Here is a 22,728-nt window from a genome sequence, read left to right as displayed (position 1 = left end):
CGAAGAAAATGTTTTTTGTGTTTAGTTGGGATCAATAAATAACATCATTATGTGCTACACTTTTGCTTGAAAGAGAACGTGTGGGTAGGTTCTTGTACTTGTTTGCTCTTCAGCCTTTTTTTTTCTTTTAATAACTTTAATTTCTGTCATTCCAGTGTATTGTAACCGTGCAATCCTGCTGAGGGATGATGAACATCAGTGCGTCATGTTATTTCCTTCCGTCTTTCTTTTTCGAAGAGAACCCATCCGTCAGTCCAGTGTGTACCCCGGGCGGCAGGAGGCGGTGTGCTCGCTGCTGCTCCGCTCCTTTCCTGCCTGGTTCAAATCAAACTGCGGACTGAGGAGCGCCGCTGGAACCGGACTCGCTTCTCCCAAACCGGAGGGGTTTTGTGCCTTTCCATTCAGCGGGCTGCTGTTGTGTTAGCGGAGCTCTTCTCGGCTGCGGCGCAAAACCCCCGCTCGCAGACACCACCGGCCGTCGGGAGTTCACACGGTCGCCTGGCCTCTTTCGCCGAAGCAGCGTTCGCGTCCGACTGCGCTTCCGCCATGTTGAACCGATTCAAGTTGTGAAGTGACTGCCGGGACCGAAGTGACAAGCCCCAGAAACCGGACTAGGTAGAGTCAAGGGGGGCTGTTACCGCGCCGGTGACGCAGGAAAAACACCCAGAAGCTGGCGAAAAACGTAGGGATAAAGAGCCGTATTTTCGTAACAGGTCTGTGTCCTGCGAAACTGTCAGCTATATAGGCCACGTTTATGTAATATAACGACGACACCATCGTTGAAGGCTGGACGTAGCCCGTGAATAGAGGGGAAGTCATATCAAATTCCTGGTGAGTTGTTAGCTAACTAGCTCTGCTGATTGTTAGCGGGCTACCATTAGCGTCAGCTGGTGTGTGTATGTATGTGTGTGTGTGTGTGTCTGCTTGTGTGCACGGTAACGTTACTGCATTCCCGATCGCTGCTGCCATACACTTGTCGCCTGTTTTTTTTCCTCTGTCAGCGATCCTTGGCTGGATATTTGACGATGTCAACGTGAAGACGCTGCATTTGACGGTATTTACGTGCTCTGTGTAGTTATATTGGCTCATGCCAGGCTAACGCTAGCTCCCTGCAAAGTGCTCCTCGACATCGTCTAGCGACTGCAGAGCAACATTTCCTCTTAACGTCTCATGTTTACAACTTGGCGAGGTTTTAATGTCATTTGTTCTCCCCCAATCCGTATGCGGAAGGGCTTCGCGAGAACAGGGTTGCTGGTGAAATTCCGTGGCACACGGGCCTCGGTTGCTATCATTTTCAGTTTCTTTGAGCCGAGTTATAACTTAGCGTCAAGAGATACGGGTCAGAACACTTAGTCCAATTCCAGGAAATAGACGCCTCCCCTGTCACTAACATTCAACGTTATCAAAGATAGCCAGTGATATCAACTCATTTTGAACGTTGGGACGGCAGCAAAGTGACATCTGGCTGAATTGTGGGCCGATTATCCCACAGGTAAACTGCTGATTTCGTTGTCGGGCCATATCAGAAAGCGGCTTGTCAAAATACAAACGTTAGCGGTTATCTCCTCGCGCAGGAGCTAACCGCTAACCGTTTAGACTGCTCCTTGTTAGCACGAGCGATGCTCGCTGCAAATGGCGTTTATAGAATCGGAGCCGGCCAGCGGAAGAAATTGACGCGAAATTGCTAAGAATCGCTTATTCTGGTCGTGTTATCCTTGTACTGGTGCTCGTTGATTATGCGGTCGGTTTTGTTTTTTGTTTTTTTGTTTTTTTATTTTTTTGCAGGGCGAGTGTAAACGTCAGGCCCGGCGGAGTGTCGAGGCCTGTGTGTGTCTCTCTCTGGTCGAGGCCTTCGCCGCTCCACTTGTCTGGGCGGATCGCCTTGCAGGCTAACGTTAGTGCCGCAGCTAGCGAGCTACCAAAGCGAGCAGGCGTTAACTACCCAAACCAGCAGCTGTTAACGGGAGCTGACGGCACTGGTTTGTAAGGATAGTTTACGTAATAGCGCCGTATGCTTTAATGGTAATGCTAAACTTCAACCCACTTAGGATTTTTTTTTTTTTTTTTTTTGCACGGTGCTCCTCGTCCAGACAGAGCTCCCAAGAAGCAAAACAATCGTGAGGGTAAATCAACCACATCAAAGACGTGAAATCCTCACGAGTATTACATGTGTATTGCATAAACAATTCTCTTTAAACGTCTATATACATGTGAAATACAATTGTTAAGATCGCATTCTCTGGGAAGGCACATGCATAGGTTTCATGAGCTCAAAAGAGATACTATGAAGATGGGCAGACCATTGTTTGATTATCCTGAGGAGGTTTCTAGAAGCTGAAGGTTTAACAGAGACTGCAGGATGAAAATGGACAGGACGTCAGGTTATTGCAAATGGAAAGGCTCAGGGGTAAAAGGGTTTGAAACGTTGGGCATGGGGTGGGCCTTAACAGTCATCAACAAACTAAATCCCTTTAAAATAAAAAAGGTGAAATGATCCTTGTTTTTAAAAAAAGATTTTGGTGCAACATGCAGGACAAGCTATATTTTATGTTCTCCTCTATAAGGCACGGCATCCTAATAATATTAAATGAAAGTGTGTATGGCATTTTCTCGATTGAAACAGGAAGACATTGATCTGGTTTTGTGAAGCCTGTGTGGGTGTATGAAATTTTGATGACCATGTTTGTTAAAGCAAAGGTGACTTTTCTACAATAAGTCACATTTCTGAACCTTTTGATTTCTATTATTAGATGGGAGAAACCTGATGGTATGACATGCTGGAAAAGAGCAAATATACGTTCAGAATTGTGTCATTTTGAAGTTGGTTCAAGATGAGGCTCAGCATATTGTTTGGCAGATGTGTTTGCAGACAAGACCTTTTTAATTACTATTAATGTTGGTGAGTGTAATCCATCCTGCTCGTCTGTTGGTATGTAAACCAGCATCACAAAAGCCAAACAGACCAAACTTGTCAATTAACTTTTAAATATGCCCAATTTCTTCAAAACTACGTAATGACTAGAAGTGCACTCTCAAGGCAGTGATGAAAAGAGAGAAGACGCACTATTTTTTTTTAATTTCACACAGCAGGTGCAGCCTGTCACTTGTAATGTGTTTAGAATAGCTCTTTCAAAAATAAAAGTATAAAGTGCTACAGCTAAAAAGCATGAAAAAGTAATTTTGTAGTAAAATCTTTGCTCATAATTAATGTTCATACGATTACACGAGCAGAATGGATCATTGTAGAAAAAGTGTCAGATTTCTTGCTTCTGATAAGAGCTCAACAGCGTTTGTACAAGTTGTATACACATTTATTTAGATCTTCAGTCAGGTTAATACCGGTCACCTTGCTTTTTAGGGCACACCTACTAAATGGGTGTACTGACGTAAATGACGTGGCTTTGTTTGTTTTTTTAGTTATTCTTTAGATTTTATGACATCAGGGATTTTAATTTACCAGGAGGGATATTAACCGCGAAAATACCAATCCCATTGAAAATGACACTATCTTGAACTTGAAGTCTTGAAGCAGAAGATAAACCAAAAGATTTCTACACTCAGGTTGATGTGTTATTAGTCACATTGTTCATTTTTACTTGTTATGTTTATCAAAGATAAAGTATAATTTCTATATGTAGCATTTTTCAGCTTGAACACATTTGTATGCTTTTTTTTCCCACAATGTGTATGAAATATACTGCTTGAATTCTATTTTGATTCCTGCTCTGTGACTTGCATGTAGATCTTGATGAACATTCGGTTGCGCTCGTTTGAGAATGAGATCAGTTTGGATAAAGATTTCCTTGTAGCCTGGCCGCAGTTTGTATTCTTGTTTTCCACACTGATGCTTATAGCTGGTTTACCCACTGAGAAGACGTCTTCAGGTTTTCCTAAATTAAAGTTTCCTTGTCTTCATACAGTTGTATATCTTGGGATTAATGACAAGAATTTTAGTGGTAGATGGTTCTGGTTTCAATTTTTTTGCAAGTGAAGCAGACATACCCTTAATCCACAAAGATTTCCGTAAAAAATTAAAACGGCATTGAGCCTGAACCAGTATGGAAGCGAAATCTAATATTTGCGAACTGGAAAACGAACGGGTGATGGGAAGATGCATTTGGTTGCCAACGAATCAGTTTAAAAACTAACATAGTTTCAGTACAGTTGAATCAAAATAAAAATGTTATCGCAGCCCATTTTAAACATTTATGAAAAGTGATTTATGAATCCCCCCCCCCCCAGAGGCTGGTGGGAAATGGGAAATCTTATCCAGTTTTAGATCAGAATATCATTTGTATCGAGAGGTGGGGTCGCACTGTAGGATCAAATATTAGAAGGTGGCTTTAAAAGGACGAATTTATTTTCAGGATTGTGATGGCAGTGGTATGTCGTTCATCTGCATTTAGTTTATTGGTCTTGTTGTAATCTTACTAACATGTGAAGGTACATTCCAGCCTGACGTGTCACAGGTTTTCTTTTAAAATGGACTCTCATCTTGTTGATCAAAGTTCATCATCGAGGTGTGGTTTAACTGATTAGACAAATCCACGATCATATTAAATACAAGCCTGAATTTTCTTTCCCCGGTAATGGTGATGAAATAACCTTGAGGACTCGCTGTGTTGTGTTCTGTACCTTGTCAGATTGGTGTCATCAACCGCAACATGAAGGATCATCATAAACGGTCCCAGAAGTTACTGTCAGACCACCCAGACCTAAATTAGAATTAACTGCATTGCATCATAAGATTGGTAATACATTTTTGGTGAGCTCATTAATTGTATCGCACATAAATTCAGCTTTGACTCTGCCTGGAGAGTGAAGACGCCTCCATTGAAAGAAATGCAAGATGTTTGCGTAATCTTTTCTTTTAGAGGATGTATGAGTCAAGGCGGATCATAAAATTAACAGCCTCACTAGATGGTAAACATGGCCGATCATTTGTCATTGACCTCTTGTGCTTGAGACATTAGTTGTATCAAAACGTTTCACAGCGAGATTTCTAACTCGGTGTCAGAAGACAAAGGTTCAGGTGACAGAAGAGGACAATGACCCAAAGCACACATACAAGAGCACAAAAAAAAAGAGAGTGAAAAGGAAAATGGACTGCTTCACACTGGTCAGCAGTGAGTCCTGACCTCGGTGCCACTGAAAACATGAGAGCTGAAATCTCGTCATTCCAAAAAGAGCTCCTGCGAACCTAAAAGAACCTGAGCACAGACAAACAATGGAAGAGTGACATTCACAGCAGACGGGTGCCACATGGCTTCAAAAACAAATACTAGTGTAGGTTCCACCAACAAACGTCGCCAAATAATTCTCTGTGGCACATTTAGTGTTTTTAACGCATCACTGCAAAACATTACTGTATTGTATAATCTATTCATTTTATATGGAAAAGGTAACTTACCTTTCTGAGGACATGTTGAGTTGTGTAACTGGTATTCAGAGCAAAAACACAGTTTTTAACTTCATCTGCATCTTTTGGATTAGATCTGATTGTTCAATGTCCCTGAAGTTTGAGGACATTATTCAAGTGTTTATTGCCTCAAAGATTTTTTCCTCCAATTTTGAAGCTTCTGTGAGATGAAATTTGAGTTCAAAACTAGGTTGCGTTTTAGTTGCTGGGCTGGATGGTTCAACAGTGGTTATTGCTCTGTGGTCTGCTGGTATCTAAATATGCATAAGATGTATCTTCGGTCGTTGTGTGTAAAACATACGAGCTGAATGAATCCATTTACAATGGCATCGCAAAGTCTAAAAACTACAGAGACATGAACCTGAACGGAGAGACGAGTGACACAGCAGTAAAAAGTTTGTGAGTGAGGAAGCATTAGCATCGCAGCCCATACTCTTGAGAGTGAGTTGTGAAAACGCCATGCAGTTGTTTGTATTTATTAACCTGAGCAGAACGATGGAGTTAAAACCCTGTGTGGCAGCTTTTGATGGAGCAAATTCTGACAACATGTAGACATTTTAATGTATTTAGCAGCAGGGGAAATGTGCGGCTTGTCAAAGTTGCACTTATTTGTCTGTAACACTTTCAATTTGTTCAGGTTTTGCACAACGATACATTTATTCATATGTTGATATTTTTGTTATATATTTGTACTTTTTTTTCTGTAGAGACTGGGTAGCTTTTGGAGTTATTTTAAAAGATATTTTGTGAACATTTGAGGACTTTATGTGGACCCTGAGCTAAAATGAATTTTGCTTTGCTGTGTTGGATGATGCAGTTCCTGTCTTAGGTTGAATCGTAATGGAAACAAATATGACTTAATGTTGAATATTGTCAATCGAATCACATTGAAATATATTAGTCAGCCAGTGATCACTTGATAAACACAGATCATCACACGAGATTGAGTTTTTCTGCAGTGCAAAATGTTTATTGACCTCGAGTGTAACAGACCAGCTCGTTATTCTGACCTTTGTCCCTCCTTATTGCAGGTTATGCAATGGTCTCAGCAGCACATCCAGATCTCCAGGTGCTTGTGTCCCTCTCTCGTGTGCTCGGGCTCTCTTCCCTCCGCTCTGCAGCTGAGGTGGCTGTGATTTCCCTCCTGGTCAGCGCTCCCTAAGAGGCCAAGATTGCCAAGATCTGCCCCGTGGCGAGCATGACGGCCACCACGCGTGGCTCTCCGGTGGGGGGCAACGACAGTCAGGGCCAGGGCCAGGCACCTGATGCTCAGAGCCAACCCCCACTGCCACAGAACCAGGTCAGTGTCTTCTCTAAACTCGATGTGCTTTTAATGCAAGACCCCTATAATTAAAATACTTCTACTAAAAGGAAGATGCTCTGCTTTTTGTGTTTTTATCCCGAAAGACACTGCAGCACAGTGTTGGTTTTTTTTTCTTCTTAATTAATTCAGCTGTTCTTATCATTATTGCCTGTACCTAACCACACACAGATGCCCAAGGGGATGAAAAAAGGGGGGTGAGCGAGGGAACGGAAAGGGGGGAGAGAGAGTGAAGTCGAAGCATCAATGAACAGAGCCTCCTGAGTGATGGATAAAGGATGTGTGTGTTTTTGTGCATGTGCAGGCCTGTGTTGGTTAGGGATGAGCCGTGGTGAGACGTGAGAGGCAAGCTGCCTATGTAGGTCAGCCAAGCAGAAGGATCCTTCACCACACACCCCCACATTTTATATTTCTCAGTTATGCATCTCTTTCCACGATGTGTATCCCTCTATTACTCTTTATTCACAGCTGCTCACGCCACCGCTGTGGTGCCGACATACTCATTAGACGAGGAAGGAAATGGTCCTGGAGTTAGAATGAATATTTAAAGATACACATCATTTCTTCTTCTCGATTTTCTTTATTTGACCATGTAAGACAGAACACTACACCTACATATGAGCACATTTATATCTCGGAACACATCAGCCATCACTTTCTGTCTCTCCTAGTTTGACGTGGTTGAAGTGTGGTTTTTTTGGTACGTCAGAATATGATGGTATGATGACTTAAATGCCTGAATGGTATTGTTAAAAAAAGAAACTCCTTTTCAGGAAGGACACCTATAATAGATCGGTACAACAGAACTGTAGCCTGCAAACTAGAAAAGGGCATTGGCTTTTTTTTTTTTTTTTAAACCTTCATGGTCACTATATGTAGTAATAAATGTTACTCTTTATTTCTCCCCAGGTAGTTCATAGTTCGACCTTGAACTTATCTGTCCATCCATCATCTACAATGCTCAATCCTGTGCAGGGTTGCAATGCTTTGAACTTTTTCTTCATTTTAATTAAAGTAATTGAGTTTACACCAAAAGAATAGAAAAACACATTTGTCAATATGTTTTGTTTTGCCACTTTCAGATTAGTGTGTGTGTGTGTGTGTGTGTGTGTGTGTGTGGGGGGGGGGGGGGCATTAATTAAATATACTATAATCAATCTTTCAGGTGTGGAGAGAGTTAATATGGTACATTAAGTCCACAACCCTTTCAAGAATGTTTTTGATGGATTGTATCCATACTGTTTGTTTCATACTAGCACAAGTAATCAAGGGGAGGAAAAGTTGTGCTGTCAAACAAAGTTGTTAGTGAAGGGAGCATTCAATTTAAATCCAAAAAACTAAACAAACAAAAACTCAACCTTCATGAGCTCCTGATGGGACTGTGAGAGTCGGTAGGAAAATAAATCCCTCCCTTGCCCCCGTTTCAGCATTGCGTTCACACCCAGAATGATGTTGGTTTTAAACATCCAATTGAACCCGTTTTCTATTTCTGAAGAAGAAATATTAAACTCTCTGTTCAGGTCTGCGCCTTTTAAGTAAAAACCCAGCCGTGTTTCATCATCCTTATGTAATGCACACAAAGTCAAAACAAATGACTCTGGGGATCCTGTCAGTTCAGCGTTTTAACTGTGTGTCAGTTAGACGTGATCCTTCCAGTTGGAGTTCAGCTTGTAAGCTTTGTTTTATGCTTTCAACCCTCTCACACCCTGTGTGTCTTATTTGATCATCACTGCAACACGGCCAGTGTAAAGGCAGTGAAATCAACCAAAAAACAAAATGATGAACGATTTTTGGGGGGGAAATATGCTGATGACAACCCCGCCCAAATGTTATATTTTAATTGGTTGAGGAACAAAGTAATGGGGAGGATATATTTATTGGCATTCACTTTTTCCCTACATTTTAGGTTTGAGTATTTGCTTAACGGTCCCAATGTAGACTAATCCTTCACCACTGTTAGGTGTGTAAAGCAATGCAGGTTAATCGGATGTTTTGAATGTCACGACTTTTGTCGCAGTTTAGTTGTCGGAATGTGATCAAGTGTCAGAGCCCAACTCATGGTAATTATTTCATCCCAGGGCAAATTGGCGTGAAGCATAAAACCTCAAGTTGGAGATGTTGCTCAACAATAATCACTGAAGGCCAATTAATACCCCAAAAGAAAAAAAAGAAGGAAGTTTGGCCCTTGGGGGTCTTGCTGAACGAAATGACGTCATTTTGTTCGACAAGCTCCCTCCAGCCGAGGAAAGGTTGTTCGGCTGTGCCAGCGATCCGCAATCAAACCGCAATCCGCAATCAAACTTCTTGTGTGATTTGTCAGATTTTTCTTTGTTTACTTCCACAGTCCGCTACAAGTCTGTGACGGTGCGTTTTGTATTGATGCACCGCCGTGTGCTGAAAACACGCGTTCCAGCTCACTAATGAACGTATCGGCCATATTTTACTCATGTTTAGCATTTAAGCCTCGCTACTGTGTAAGCCTTAGCATGTAGCGCAGATCAGAGTTTACGTGATGCCCCTGAACACATCACTCAGTGTTGTTGGTTGCAGTTAAAGCCGGACCTACACCTCGGCCCCGACACAACCTTTTTCATTTATTGCAGAAACAGTGAAGCTAAATGTGTTCCTGAAAACATTTGAATTGAGAAATAAGCCGTGCAGGTGAAAAGTTAAAACGGCGCTTCATAGAAGTGTGCCTGCCTTGAGGGGGCGGGGCGAGTTCGACAGCTTCTTCAGTGTGAACTGTCTTGCCGAGCAAGAATGTTTTTCACCAGCTGGCTGACGTCAGCGGCTGAACTTTCTTCTTGTTCTTTTGGGAGTATGTCGGGGCCTTTACAGTATGTTCATACTTTGGCTCCCAAGCTGGCTCGTATAGATTCATCTGGGTTGAATGGGAATGTCAAAGCAGGAGGATCGTCTTAAAAACTCGTGTGAGCATTTCCTGCCAGGCTAATGTACAAAGAGATTTATTTCCCAGTAATGATTTTATGTGACCTTTTTTTTTTTTTTTAATCAAGAATGTAATGGATGTTTATTGCTGCTTTATCAAAGTGGTTCATTGCGGGTCAGTTCACTTCCGGCTTTTTAGAATATTTAGTGATAAATGTATAAAACATAAACGGGGTTTGGATGTCTTCTTAAATTTAACCCCAAAATAACGACATTTTATGAATGTTCTAACACCGTTACCCTGTGATTGTGTTCTCAACCCAGGCTCTTCTTTTTTAAATTTAAAGTTAGCCAAGTGAATTATATATCTTGACAACTTTAGGCCTTGGTTTAGGTCAGAATTTGTATTTTTGAGATTCTCTTATTCACTGCCTGGTTGGATTGGTTGTATAACAGATTGATGGCGATGAATAGTATCTTATTTTGGTTTTGATATTTCTAGACATCATCTCCGAACTCATCTAATGAGAACTCGCCAGTGAGTCCACCAGATGATCAGAGTCACGGTGATGCCCCCCCTCAGCTGGAGGAGGAGGAGCCTGCTTTTCCTCACACTGACCTAGCCAAGCTGGATGACATGATCAACAGGTATTCGCTTACACACTCTGCAGCTTTTTTGCCTCTGCCACAATTCAGCGATATTTTCTCAAGTTCTGGGCCTTGACTCTATTGACAACAACTCAGACTACTTTCTTCTATCAAGCTTTCTGAAGTTTGTGGTTATGCATATTTATTTTTTGTGATGTTAATACAGGTTTTGTCTATAAATCACTTGACCCTGAATTCGTATTTACCAATAAATTTTTATTATCTGCAAGTGCCCCGACTTAAAGCTTGTTTCATATTTGTTCTTGTCATATTGCAGTAGTGTCACTTTTTGGGATGCAGAAAAACCATATCAATGCGACAATTGTAAAGTTTACACGCGCTTCATGGCTTTTTTGTTCTTCCAGGCCTCGTTGGGTTGTTCCAGTTTTGCCAAAAGGAGAGTTAGAAGTCCTCTTGGAAGCTGCTATAGACCTGAGTAAAAAAGGTATGGCTGCAATGTTTATACATATGTATTCTGGCATTCCCATCATGGAGGAATAAGTTACCACATAGAGCTACCTGTTCTGCAGAGTTTGGTAATAAATAAGGTCCAACTTCTGTTTTCTTTTGATTAAATCCATGTAAAAACTGGTCACTTTTTCAGAAACTTCTTTTTTTATTTTGTTGGATTTCAGGGAATAGCTGTTGCCCATCACACACTTCCAAGGGCCAAAATTCATATGGATAATATCTAAAAAAAAAAAAAATTTCATTTAACCCTTAAGTTAATGATGCCAGATGTGGGAGGAAAGGTAGCAGAAAGAAAACCTTGTTCTTTTGCGAGTTAAAGTGTGATATTTGTTTGTATTTAATTTCACTGCGTGCTACATTTTTCTATGGATGGTATGAACTGACACCTGCCTTTTCCTTACAGGACTGGATGTGAAGTGTGAGGCCTGTCAGAGGTTTTTCCGAGATGGTCTAACCATTTCCTTCACAAAGATCCTGACAGATGAGGCGGTCAGTGGCTGGAAGTTTGAGATTCATGTGAGTTTTCCCCACTTTCATCTCGTCTTTGTGTTGCTTCTCAACGTCAAAGGACTTGTGTTAATGAAGCAGTCTTTGAGGCAGTAAAATAATATTTTACTATCTTAAATGCATTTATTGAAAAGGATGCCGACTGTACTGGTTCTGAAACTCAACCCCAATTTTAGTTTTACAAAGCACAAAAGCTGTTAATGTGATGCCGTGACTCAGCGTGGTTATCTTACTTCTTCTGACTGTAAATGGAGGTTTTTCAGTCACTTCCATAGCCGGGATCATCGCGTCGCCTGCAATGATCAGCTATCGTTTTGTGAGAGTGCATGTGACTGGCTGTTGTTTTATAACGGACACTGAACCCCCACGTCTTTTCCAGAGCCACAAGAGAGGGCAAAAGAGAAAGGTGTTTTTTGTTTTCATTCACACGTGCTTAAAATTTTCTGAGTCATGTTTAATGTCTCAACTTATTTAACTCTAGTATACATGATCATTGCTTCATCGTCGACATCTGCTCAGCTTTTTCGTATTTAGTTCCTCAATCAATCTTTATGAAACAACCAGATTCTTGTATACTACTGCTGGCTAAAGTTGCTCAAAGCTTCCTTGAAGTGCCGTGGTGTCCTGGGCCATATTGATTACTCGTATCTGGTTTCTTTAGGCACACGAGTCAATAGGGAGCCATGGAGAAAAGCGACTGCATTGGCCTTTTCTTAAACTAATGGTGTGATTAATAGGTTTGCTTTATATCAATTTTTGGGGGGGAAATGTTATATTTGTACATTGCAAATGTGACTGTTGGCTAATGTAAGAAGTAAAACGTGTCTATTTCAGGAGTGACGTTTGTGGCAGCTGCTCAGTCGGGGCACGCTTGACTGCATGGTAACTGAGCTGGAGACATGAATAGTTTAGTATTTTTCACATTTTGAGGAACATGGTGAAGACACTAGGTACAACATTATGAAGTAAAGGAAAGAATCATTCCATATAATTTCTGCTCAGGCCTTCTATTCATTCTTGTGTGATTATATTGAACTGGTTAATTTTTCCAATTCTACAAAAAGTATTTAACCAGACAACCTAATTTTATTGGTTACTTCCTTTCGTGACCTCGAGTGAAACACTGATTTCTCTCTTTCCAGCCAAAATGCTTACGTGGTCTTACTTGCGTGTATTATTCTCTTCGTGTTAGTTACTTGTGGTTTTCTTTTGGATGTTTTGTGCTGTCGACACCACTTTAATCAAATAGCAAACTGGACTTTATGTAGTGCGTTGCGGAATGTAGTTGAGCTTTGACAAGACAAAGTAGCTGCTCTGAGTAAATCAAAAGTTTAATTTAATATATAGTTCCTAATCCAGCAGCTGCACCGCCCCTTATCAGGTCATCATAGTGGACGGGTTCAGGTGAGGCGTACACACACCACTTCCACTCAGGTTCAAAACAGCTGAGATTGAGGAGGTGGTCCAGGTGACATCTGTCAGGATGTGTGTGTGTTGGGATGGCCGTCTCTTCAGTGTGCTTTGCATACTTATTGATTTGTGCTGAGAATGTTATTGTAGTCAAGTGAGTGGTGCTTTGTTGTACATGATGACAGAAAACACCATGACCAAACTGGAGCCAAACAAAAATTCAATGCCCCAATTGATATTTTTGTTTGATAACTTCATTAGCATGCAATGGCTTGTAAGATCAGTGGGTTATATGTTGTCTTTAGTAAACGCGTTATGATAGGCTTCACATTAAACCTCCCAAAGTCAATGAAACGTAAAGGTGCAGAAAAGATAAATTGTTGTTCAACGAGCTGCACAAAGTAAGCCATTGAAGGAAGCTCCAGTCGGAGCCACATTAACAACATTCCTGAGAACAACCGCTTTCTCATTTCACCAGGAATTGTTGTTTTTTTTTGTGTGCGTGTACATTTGTCATCTCCTTCCAGAACAAGTCACCAAATAATTTCTCTGTTGTGCTGATTGCAGAGGTGCATCATAAATAACACACACCGACTGGTGGAGCTGTGTGTGGCCAAGCTCTCTCAGGACTGGTTCCCTCTACTGGAGCTGCTGGCCATGGCCACCAACCCTCACTGCAAGTTCCACATTTACAACGGCACACGGCCCTCCGAGTCCGTCCCTGCTGGAGCACAGCTGGCTGACGATGAGCTCTTCGCCAGGCCACCAGACCCACGCTCTCCAAAGGTGAACCGCTGTAACGGCTTAAGCAAGTGTAATGTAATGTTTTGATAAGTCTGGGACGCTTTAATCCTTTTTTTTTTTTCACATTTCCTAACTTACTTGCACTTGTCTATAAAACACTTTTAGGATACATGTGCACAGTGTTGTTGTCTGTAATGAATGTTTAGGTATTTGGAAAAGTGAGAATAATCCTCTTAGCTACCTCCTGAGACAATTTGGCCCGTCTTTTCTCCTTCAAGACAAAATCCATCGAGTAACAAAAAGAATCTCTCTGGTGTATGCTGATAATAATAATAATAAAAAGAAAAAAAAGTATGGCACTCACAATCTATAAGACAGTGAATGCTTATGTCAGAATTCAGATCGTATAAAAGAGAAGGTGGATACACAAGAGAAAAGGAATTTTGCAGCAAGCGGGTGATGAGTAAAGCGTGGGCAAGGGGTCAGTATAAATGGTACTGCAACACTTGTCTGCCTGTCTGTTGGCAGGAGGCCTGGGACTACTTGAGGTTCTATTGTGTATCGGTTAAGTCAGATTTTGCTACTCTTTGGTTTTCTCTGATTGATGTGTAATCAGCCATTTCCCCAGGCTTATTCACTACCCAACCTCTTTTAGGATATATTCATTTGCTGACTGACGAGTTGCTGTCTTTGACCTCTTCTGTAGCATCGTCTCCAAGTCATAAATGCTTTTCTCTGATGTAATTTTGCTAGTTTGGCTTACTGTTCAACCATCCCAGGATGTATTCTGAGCAATAAGCCTCCTGATGGAAATTGATTGTACAGAATTTATTCACCAGTTTTCAATGTTAAATGTCTTTTCCCTCTGCCATTCATTGTCTTTTCCCAGGGCTGGTTGGTGGACTTAATTAACAAATTTGGGGGGTTAAACGGGTTTCAAATGCTGCATGATCGCTTCATGAGCGGCCAAGCACTGAACGTCCAGATCATCGCTGCACTTATCAAGTGAGCAATATTGTACAGCACATTTTCACTGATGAAACTTTTTTTTTTCGAGCTCTCTGTTCGATTTCAAAGGTTGTGGTCGTTGATCGTTTGCTCTGTGTCTTCCAGGCCTTTTGGCCAGTGTTATGAGTTCCTCACGTTGCACACAGTGAAGAAGTACTTCCTTCCAGTCATCGAGATGGTTCCTCAGTTTCTTGAGAATCTCACAGATGAGGAGCTAAAGAAAGAGGCCAAGAATGAAGCCAAAAACGACGCACTGTCCATGATAATCAAGTCTCTGAAGAATCTGGCTTCTCGCGTACCGGGACAGGAGGAGACCGTGAAGAATTTGGAGATTTTTAGATTAAAAATGATTCTTAGGTGAGCGTCTTTGTTCATAGTAGAAAAATGAAGGTTCAAGTGAAACCTGTGCTGCTGTTATTTTTCATGCTCAGATGTCAATGAACACCTAATCTTCTACCACCAGGTTATTGCAAATTTCTTCTTTTAATGGCAAAATGAATGCACTAAATGAAGTAAACAAGGTGATCTCCAGTGTGTCATATTACACTCATCGACACAACCCCGAGGAGGAGGAATGGCTGACGGCAGAGCGCATGGCGGTAAGATTAAACCAGCTTTCGCAGTTTTTGCACGTTTTCTTTACCAAGATTTGAATCGATCCATTTTCCTATTATTCCCCCAGGAGTGGATCCAGCAGAACCACATCCTGTCCATCGTGCTCAGGGACAGTTTGCACCAGCCACAGTATGTCGAGAAACTCGAGAAGATCCTTCGCTTCGTTATCAAAGAGAAAGCGCTCACCATGCAAGATCTGGACAACATCTGGGCTGCACAGGTACTCTGCAACAAACCAGGATTTTGGGATGATTCAGCCTGCATAAGAGAAACTGTTGAGTGTTGACGGTTGCCTCGTCTGGCGCCTCATAGAGTAGAGGGAAACAAACTGCAAGAACAGCTTGGTTCCATTCCTGGCTGTTTATAGATTTTGTTTGAGATTAAGTTTAAATTTCAGGCGAATGACTTTTGATCTCTGCATATTATCCAGTTGCATCCAAAGCTTTAGGTGGAATAAGAACAGTCTGGCACAACTTCATCCTCTTTCTATCATGCTGAAGTTTTGCTTGTTTACATCTGCAGGCTGGTAAGCATGAGGCCATTGTGAAGAATGTCCATGACCTATTGGCTAAGCTGGCGTGGGACTTCTCGCCAGAGCAGCTGGACCATCTTTTTGACTGCTTCAAGGTGAGTTTGAGTTCTCATCATACGCTTTAAATTTTCCAATTGCACAGTTCTCATTTCAGAAATACTACGTTTCACAGCAGCAGCATCTTATTGCCAAGCCTAACCTCTGTACTTTGGTTGCGTTTCTTCTCCAGGCGAGCTGGACCAATGCCAGCAAGAAGCAGCGTGAAAAGCTGCTGGAGCTTATTAGACGCTTGGCTGAAGATGATAAGGACGGTGTAATGGCCCACAAGGTCCTCAACCTGCTGTGGAACCTGGCACACAGTGATGATGTGCCTGTAGACATCATGGACCAGGCTCTTAGTGCTCACATCAAGATCTTGGACTATAGTTGCTCACAGGTACATTGTTTGGGCGTCGTTTCTGAGCAGGACTGACGATGTGAGCTTGTCAAGTAAAAGGTGGAGATCATGCATACCAAACATGTTTTATTTTCCCCTGTCAACAGGACAGGGACACTCAGAAGATCCAGTGGATAGATCGCTTCATAGAGGAGCTACGAACCAATGACAAATGGGTGATCCCTGCACTGAAACAGATCAGAGAAATCTGTAGCCTCTTTGGAGAAGCTCCACAAAACCTCAGGTAGGACCATGTTGAACGTTGATATTACTTTGAAGGGACACATGCATAGCAGCTCTAATAGTGGCAAGTACAATGCGATTGAGGTATTTTATAATAATTTGCTTTATTATTAATTTTTCTAACACAAGCTTACATTTACACTACACTTAGAACATGTCAATGTATCTTCAATGAGCAAAAACAAAAAGACCCCTGAAACCTAAAGTTACGGCGAGCCCACAGTTATTTTTCTTGATACGTCTTTTACATCGCCTTATAGGCAAAGACTCTACTAAGCAAATCAAGTCACCTTTACTCCAAATTTCAACTTCACCAGCGATTTATCAATCTAATTGAGCTGAATTTGCATTTATGTTGAGCAATAACGCCCCAGTTTTCTGTTTAATTACTAAACATTGACCACCTTTAATATGTCGTTTAATGGTAGGTATAGACAGTATGTCACATTATCAGTCATAAATTGTTTTGATCTGAAGTAGAACTTTTTTAATAGTCACTCTAGAAAATCTGTAGTATGCATGCCTGTTGTTTTTCAGAAAGAAAATGCCAATTAACATACAAACGAGCTTAGTGGGGTAAGTTGAGTTATTTCTAGGGTTTCTCTTCTGTGTCACGTCGAGTCTACACTTTCTCCTGGACATTTTTATAATGTACACTATTTAAAATGTTAAATCTTGGCCATAAATCTGCTTCAGCATTTCTTTCTTGGGTTTCATCTCAAATGACGCGTTTTTGTTTTTTTTTTACCTCTTTTCTCGTGTAAACCAGTGAGGCAAGACTGAGACGTTACAGTAAAGTTCTCATGACAAAATAAACATATAGCTTTAACTCTTCGAGGTGTAGGGAAGAAGCAAGTTGTCCCTAATTTATTTTTCAGTTTTATTGCTGTCAGAAACGATGGCGAGGCTTTTTCATCCACGATATCGTTTGTCTGCTCACTTCCTTTTTTGTTAACCATACAACGTAATACACAACACTGACACGCAAAACTGTTTGAATCGTGTGTAATGTGCTTGGGGGGGGAAAACGGAAGGTGCAAGCTTTGGTTGGGAATGGTTTCATTTCCGGTTTTATGAATAACGGGTTTGGGTATTTTATTTAAAGACTGTGGCGTGTGAGGTTTGCGTTGAATTGTGGTTGCAGCTTTTCTGAAGAGTTAAGAATTTAAACTATCTGATGTGATTAATTTTTGTCTGCAGTTTCTTAATAATTCACACAGCGCACACACACCATGCACGTAGAGTAAAATCAGCTGCACGACACAACAAAGGTCTTTTGAGATGAAGCCCCCCTTCTTCCTGATGCCAGCTCTTTTCAGCTCAAATCATTTATTGCAAAATAACTGGGGAATTTCATGCCTTGGACCCACTTGTGCATATGCATGCAAATATGTTTTTACAGCATTTTAAAAACATTTATACGACAATTATAAAAGCGTTTGAGCAGTTATGTTTCATGATCACTGACTGCAACAATTTAAAAGACAGTAATTATTAAATAATAAAGAATATGTTGCAGATTGTCATAGGGCACTTTGTATGTTTGTGGCTATTTAAACTGCCTGGATTAAAAGTTCATATGCTCTCAGGTTTGACCTCCAAACCAGAAACAAACTTGTGGAAATAAAGCATGAAAATACCTTTATTGATACGTGTTCTTCTGCTGGTTATTCTGTGATACACATTTACATGGTGATATACCAAGAAAAAAAAATCTGCTTTTTCTACTGCCCTGATGAAAAGCAAATGATAAATCGGTTAAAAAAAAAAAAAATCCATTCTCCTGATCCGAGAAGTATGTAATGTCAGCTTCACTCTCACCTAGTTGTTCAGTCTGTATGACTTGCGCTCAATGTGCTTCTGTTTATTCCTCAGTCAAACGCAGAGAAGTCCTCATGTGTTTTACCGCCACGACTTGATCAACCAACTGCAGCATAATCACGCTCTGGTCACGCTGGTGGCCGAGAACCTCTCGGCCTACATGGAGACGATGAGGCAGTTCTCCAAAGGTAGTGTGTCCTGACCAGAACCGGCACTATGTGCTGGTCAGACAGTCCCTACTTTATTGCTGCTCCATTCAAATGAGGAATGTGAAGTGTCTGCCGTCTCACTGCTTGCATGTGCGCTTTTACAGAAGAACAAGCAGAGTTCGACCCCCAGACAGTGAGACCAGGAAGCCGCTACAGCCATGTCCAGGAAGTACAAGAGCGCCTCAACTTCCTGAGGTACAGTATTTTCCACCTTGTGAAATGGACGAGACGAAGAGATTTAATAAATCTGTTGGTGTACGGCACATTTTGCCTCAAGTTATATACTGTGAGAGCAAAGTGAAGTGAAATAATTGTTGATTTACTGACACACTTTATCCATCATGGCCATTCAGAGACAAGTGAGGTTGTTATGGGGAAACTTTCGCTCATTTAAATACAAAGAAATTGCTGTAAAGGTCAAAGTAGTGTATTGTTCATCGTGGTATCATGATTGCCAAAAGCATCAATGATTTTACTCAAAGTTCTAAAATGAACAAACCACAACACACGTTTTGATCTCGATAAAATGTAATACATCCTCAGACTTGTCTGATGGCCGAGTCGTTGCATTGAAGTACTTTCTTCAAAGACGGCAGTGGGTAATTGGGAAGGCTCAAGTGCTGCCCAGTGACTGAACCCCCCACTGGCAATTATGACACAAGTCTGGATCCACCTTCAGGCCCCCGGTGTTCACTATTGATGATGTTTTCTTTTTTCAGATTCCTGCTAAAAGACGGCCAGCTGTGGCTGTGTGCCCCTCAGGCCAAACAGATCTGGAAGTGTTTGGCTGAGAACGCTGTGTTTCTCTGTGACCGGGAGGCCTGCTTCAAGTGGTACTTTGTGGTTTTTGATGCCGTTCCTCGCTATTGTTCTGAAAAAAGGTAAATTGGCATTTGCTCATCGGCAAGCAAATCTTCTGAGTGGGGTTCGTTTCCTGTCATCCAATAGGTACTCCAAGCTGATGGGTGACGAGCCAGACCTGGACCCAGACATCAACAAGGACTTCTTTGAGAACAATGTATTGCAGTTGGACCCGTCTCTGCTGACGGAGAATGGCATGAAGTGCTTTGAGAGGTTCTTCAAGGCTGTCAACTGCAGGGAGGGAAAGCTGGTCGCCAAGCGCAGAGCCTACATGATGGATGACCTGGAACTAATAGGCTTGGACTATCTCTGGCGGGTGAGGAGATTTGTTGCAACAGTCACACATGAATGGCTTTCACTGTGTGGTTCAATACAAAAAGCATAACTGAATATGTTCAAGTCCAGAGAGGATTTTTTTTTTTTTCCTTTCAGTCACCTGAGCATCAATTAATTTTCTCCAACCTACAAACGTGTTGGAATTTGAAAGCTCCTTGGTGGAACCTCTTTTTTTTTTTTTTTTTCAATTTATGTTGCTGTTCTTTGCGATCAATGCACTTATACTAAGAACTTGTTTTGTAGTGTTCAGTGTCACTGTTAGTTTGGAAGTCTCCCTACGACCCGTTATCCAATAATGAGTTCAGACTGGAAAACTGGCCAAATATGTTTTGTCACAATTTTCTGTTCTGTTAACATTTTAAATGTTCTTTTCTTGCACAGGTTGTTATTCAAGGAAGTGATGACATTGCAAGTCGAGCAATAGACCTGTTGAAAGAGATCTACACTAACCTGGGACCAAAACTACAAGTTAATCAGGTTAGTGTTGGAGTATTCTGGCTTCCTCATGCCGCTGGTTGAAGCTCAACACTCGACAAATACAACTGTGCATTTGACGTGAACGCAGCATAGAAATGTCTTCATGGTTTTCTTTCAGGTCGAAATTCACGAAGACTTCATCCAGTCGTGTTTTGACCGTCTGAAAGCGTCCTACGACACCCTTTGTGTGCTGGATGGAGACAAGGACAGCATCAACTGTGCCCGACAGGAGGCCATCCGCATGGTGCGAGTTCTCACCGTCCTCAAGGAGTACATCAATGAGTGTGACAGCGATTACCACGAGGAGAGGACGATACTGCCCATGTCCAGGTACAGTCCCAATTGCATCATATTTTGGAATGTTTGAAAGGGCATCATTTCACCTCATAAACTGTCCAGCACCAAACGTGTCAAAATGACAGCATCAATATTCATAGGATTTCAGGCACATGAATTTCACCTTTACACCCTTCTTTACTTGAGCTTAATGTAAATTACCCATCATAAATGAATGTTCTCGTTCTGCTCTGGCCTCATTCACATTTCACTTGTCCTTCCAGGAAGAAAAAGTTGATGTTAAGTCTTTACCGTTCCCTTCAGCCTTCTGTATTCCATTTCTGTTGCAGGGCCTTCCGTGGAAAGCACATCACATTGATTGTACGATTCCCCAACCAAGGACGTCAAGTTGACGATTTGGACATTTGGTCGCACACCAATGATACAATTGGCTCGGTTCGGCGTGGCATCCTCAACAGGATAAAAGCCAATGCCGCACATACAAAGATCGAGCTCTTCATTGGTGGGGAGGTTGTGGATCCAGCTGACGACAGGAAACTGATTGGACAGCTCAATTTGAAGGACAAAACGGTAAGAATGAGCTCTTGTGTTGGACTGATAAGAGAAATGTACCACTGATGGTGCTGTGCTGTGTATTTTTCCCCTCCATGGTTGCTCTAATGGGCTATTTTATTATTACCGTTCATTCATAATATATTGCACTGATTTGATTGCAGCCATTGTGTTCAAAAGAATTCCAAGCTGACATGTTTCTAGTATTTTAAACCCACAGACACATTTACTCATTGACTCATCAGGTTAACGGGACACTCAAGTAATTTGTTTTATTCTTCTTTTTTTTTTTTCTCCAGCTGATCACAGCCAAGCTGACACAGGTGAGCGCCAACATGCCCTCCAGTCCAGATAGCTCGTCTGACTCATCCACTGGCTCTCCGGGTAACCATGGCAACCACTACAGTGATGGGCCCAACCCTGAAGTGGAGAGTTGTCTTCCTGGTGTGGTGAGTTAAGAACACAGATGCAGCGATAACTGTCTGAATGTTTTCCTCATTTTATTTATTTTCCCAATTATTAGTTAACTCAAAACAATTCTTGGGGAAACAAGCTGACGCAATTACCCCATGCATGAATAACATCATCTCAAAACAATTTATTTGACTTGATTTACTCTTTCATTCATTGCTAAGATCTCCACATTGTCACCATGTTGATGTTTTCCTCTCTGCTTCACATGACACATGAGAGCAGAGATGTCAAACTCATTTAAGAACAGGAAACGGACGGTCGAATAACCTATATTTGACAACTCCCAATTTTTTCCCCCTATAATTTTAATACAAACAAGACATGAGTACATCCTGAAAGTGTTTAGATTAAATAAAGCATCCCAGCCATCCACATTGCATTGCTGCCAGGTCCTGGTCAGTTGTGGGTCTCCGTGTTTTGGTGTTTTCCCCTCTCAATAGAACTCGGAACAAAAGTAATAGTTAGTTACTGCCATTTCTATGTCCTCGCATGATGTGGATTGCATTCTCTGATGTACTGCTAAAGTAGTATATTTAACACCATTTGCCCTTTTTTTTTACAGATCATGTCGCTGCACCTGCGCTACATCTCCTTCCTGTGGCAGGTGGCTGACCTGGGCTGCAACCTTAACATGCCTCTGCTCAGAGATGGCGCTCGAGTTCTCATGAAGCTCATGCCTCCCGGTACACAGAACACATTTGTGCTTCAGAAGGATGAAGGTTTCTTCTTGAAAGATGTGCTCCTACATAGATGGGGATATTTTCGACAATCACGTTTTTGCTATCTTTGTGTTTTCAGACAACACGACAGTGGAAAATCTGAGGGCTGTGTGTCTGGACCACGCCAAGCTGGGTGAAAACAGCCTGAGTCCTTCACTGGACTCGCGCTTCTTTGGTCCATCACCCTCACAAGTTCTCTACCTCATTGAGGTGAAGATCCTTTTCTTTTCTTGTATCACAAGCTCATGTTTATGCCATTACTTTTTGCATGATTCAACTCCATTAGCCATTAATTTATATGAGCTGTAAATCTTTCAATCCACATGTTGGATTCTTCATTGCTTTCATCTATGTATTCAGCCTCACATAGTGAGGGCAGGCATATGTGACAGACCATTCCGGCAGCTGTCAATTCTTTCACAGCAAAGGCGGGATGTGCTGATATAAACGAGAAATATTCCTCAGATGGAAGTATTGAGAATAACAAGAGTCTCATCAATTACAAATTATTCATTGAGTTGACACTGAGCACACTTTTAGAGGAACTGTTTCCATCGTCAAAATACCATGAATACACATTAGATATGATGAAAGCTGAGTTGTTGCTTTTATTTATAACATTGTTCCTTTTTGTGGCTAAGGAGATTTTACATGGGCGAATGCACCAATACTTTCACGGAACCATCTTCTAATTGAGACCAGCATTTATTTATTTCGGCACACCTCCACAGCACAAGAG

At 41.5% G+C, this 22,728-nt stretch overlaps 1 protein-coding gene across 7 annotated transcripts in view; it reads left to right on the top strand.

Annotated features, from left to right (window-relative positions):
* Positions 1 to 533: 533 nt before the first annotated feature.
* usp9 (ubiquitin specific peptidase 9) overlaps positions 534 to 22,728 on the top strand; it is a 35,248-nt gene continuing 13,053 nt past the window's right edge. For 4 of the 7 annotated variants that reach the window (XM_080497921.1, XM_080497919.1, XM_080497920.1 and 1 more), the window contains exons 1-23: positions 534 to 831; positions 6,451 to 6,719; positions 10,132 to 10,277; positions 10,643 to 10,722; positions 11,152 to 11,264; positions 13,233 to 13,451; positions 14,299 to 14,414; positions 14,523 to 14,774; positions 14,881 to 15,016; positions 15,100 to 15,252; positions 15,555 to 15,659; positions 15,794 to 16,000; positions 16,108 to 16,244; positions 18,119 to 18,252; positions 18,378 to 18,468; positions 18,993 to 19,106; positions 19,222 to 19,450; positions 19,852 to 19,947; positions 20,066 to 20,277; positions 20,574 to 20,814; positions 21,096 to 21,245; positions 21,833 to 21,953; positions 22,069 to 22,199. In XM_080497921.1, the coding sequence (XP_080354047.1) occupies positions 6,618 to 6,719; positions 10,132 to 10,277; positions 10,643 to 10,722; positions 11,152 to 11,264; positions 13,233 to 13,451; positions 14,299 to 14,414; positions 14,523 to 14,774; positions 14,881 to 15,016; positions 15,100 to 15,252; positions 15,555 to 15,659; positions 15,794 to 16,000; positions 16,108 to 16,244; positions 18,119 to 18,252; positions 18,378 to 18,468; positions 18,993 to 19,106; positions 19,222 to 19,450; positions 19,852 to 19,947; positions 20,066 to 20,277; positions 20,574 to 20,814; positions 21,096 to 21,245; positions 21,833 to 21,953; positions 22,069 to 22,199 (3,285 nt within the window). In that variant the 5' untranslated portion in view covers positions 534 to 831; positions 6,451 to 6,617. Of the gene's footprint in view, positions 832 to 6,450; positions 6,720 to 10,131; positions 10,278 to 10,642; positions 10,723 to 11,151; positions 11,265 to 13,232; positions 13,452 to 14,298; positions 14,415 to 14,522; positions 14,775 to 14,880; positions 15,017 to 15,099; positions 15,253 to 15,554; positions 15,660 to 15,793; positions 16,001 to 16,107; positions 16,245 to 18,118; positions 18,253 to 18,377; positions 18,469 to 18,992; positions 19,155 to 19,221; positions 19,451 to 19,851; positions 19,948 to 20,065; positions 20,278 to 20,573; positions 20,815 to 21,095; positions 21,246 to 21,832; positions 21,954 to 22,068; positions 22,200 to 22,728 lie in introns of all 7 variants that reach the window. The other 3 variants (XM_080497916.1, XM_080497917.1, XM_080497915.1) reach the window with 1 other exon arrangement.

This window comes from Blennius ocellaris (assembly GCF_963422515.1).
Source record: "Blennius ocellaris genome assembly, chromosome: 6".
NCBI lineage: Eukaryota > Metazoa > Chordata > Actinopteri > Blenniiformes > Blenniidae > Blennius > Blennius ocellaris.
The sequence above is the reverse complement of the archived record's forward strand: the minus strand, read 5'-3'. Positions and strand labels throughout refer to the sequence as shown.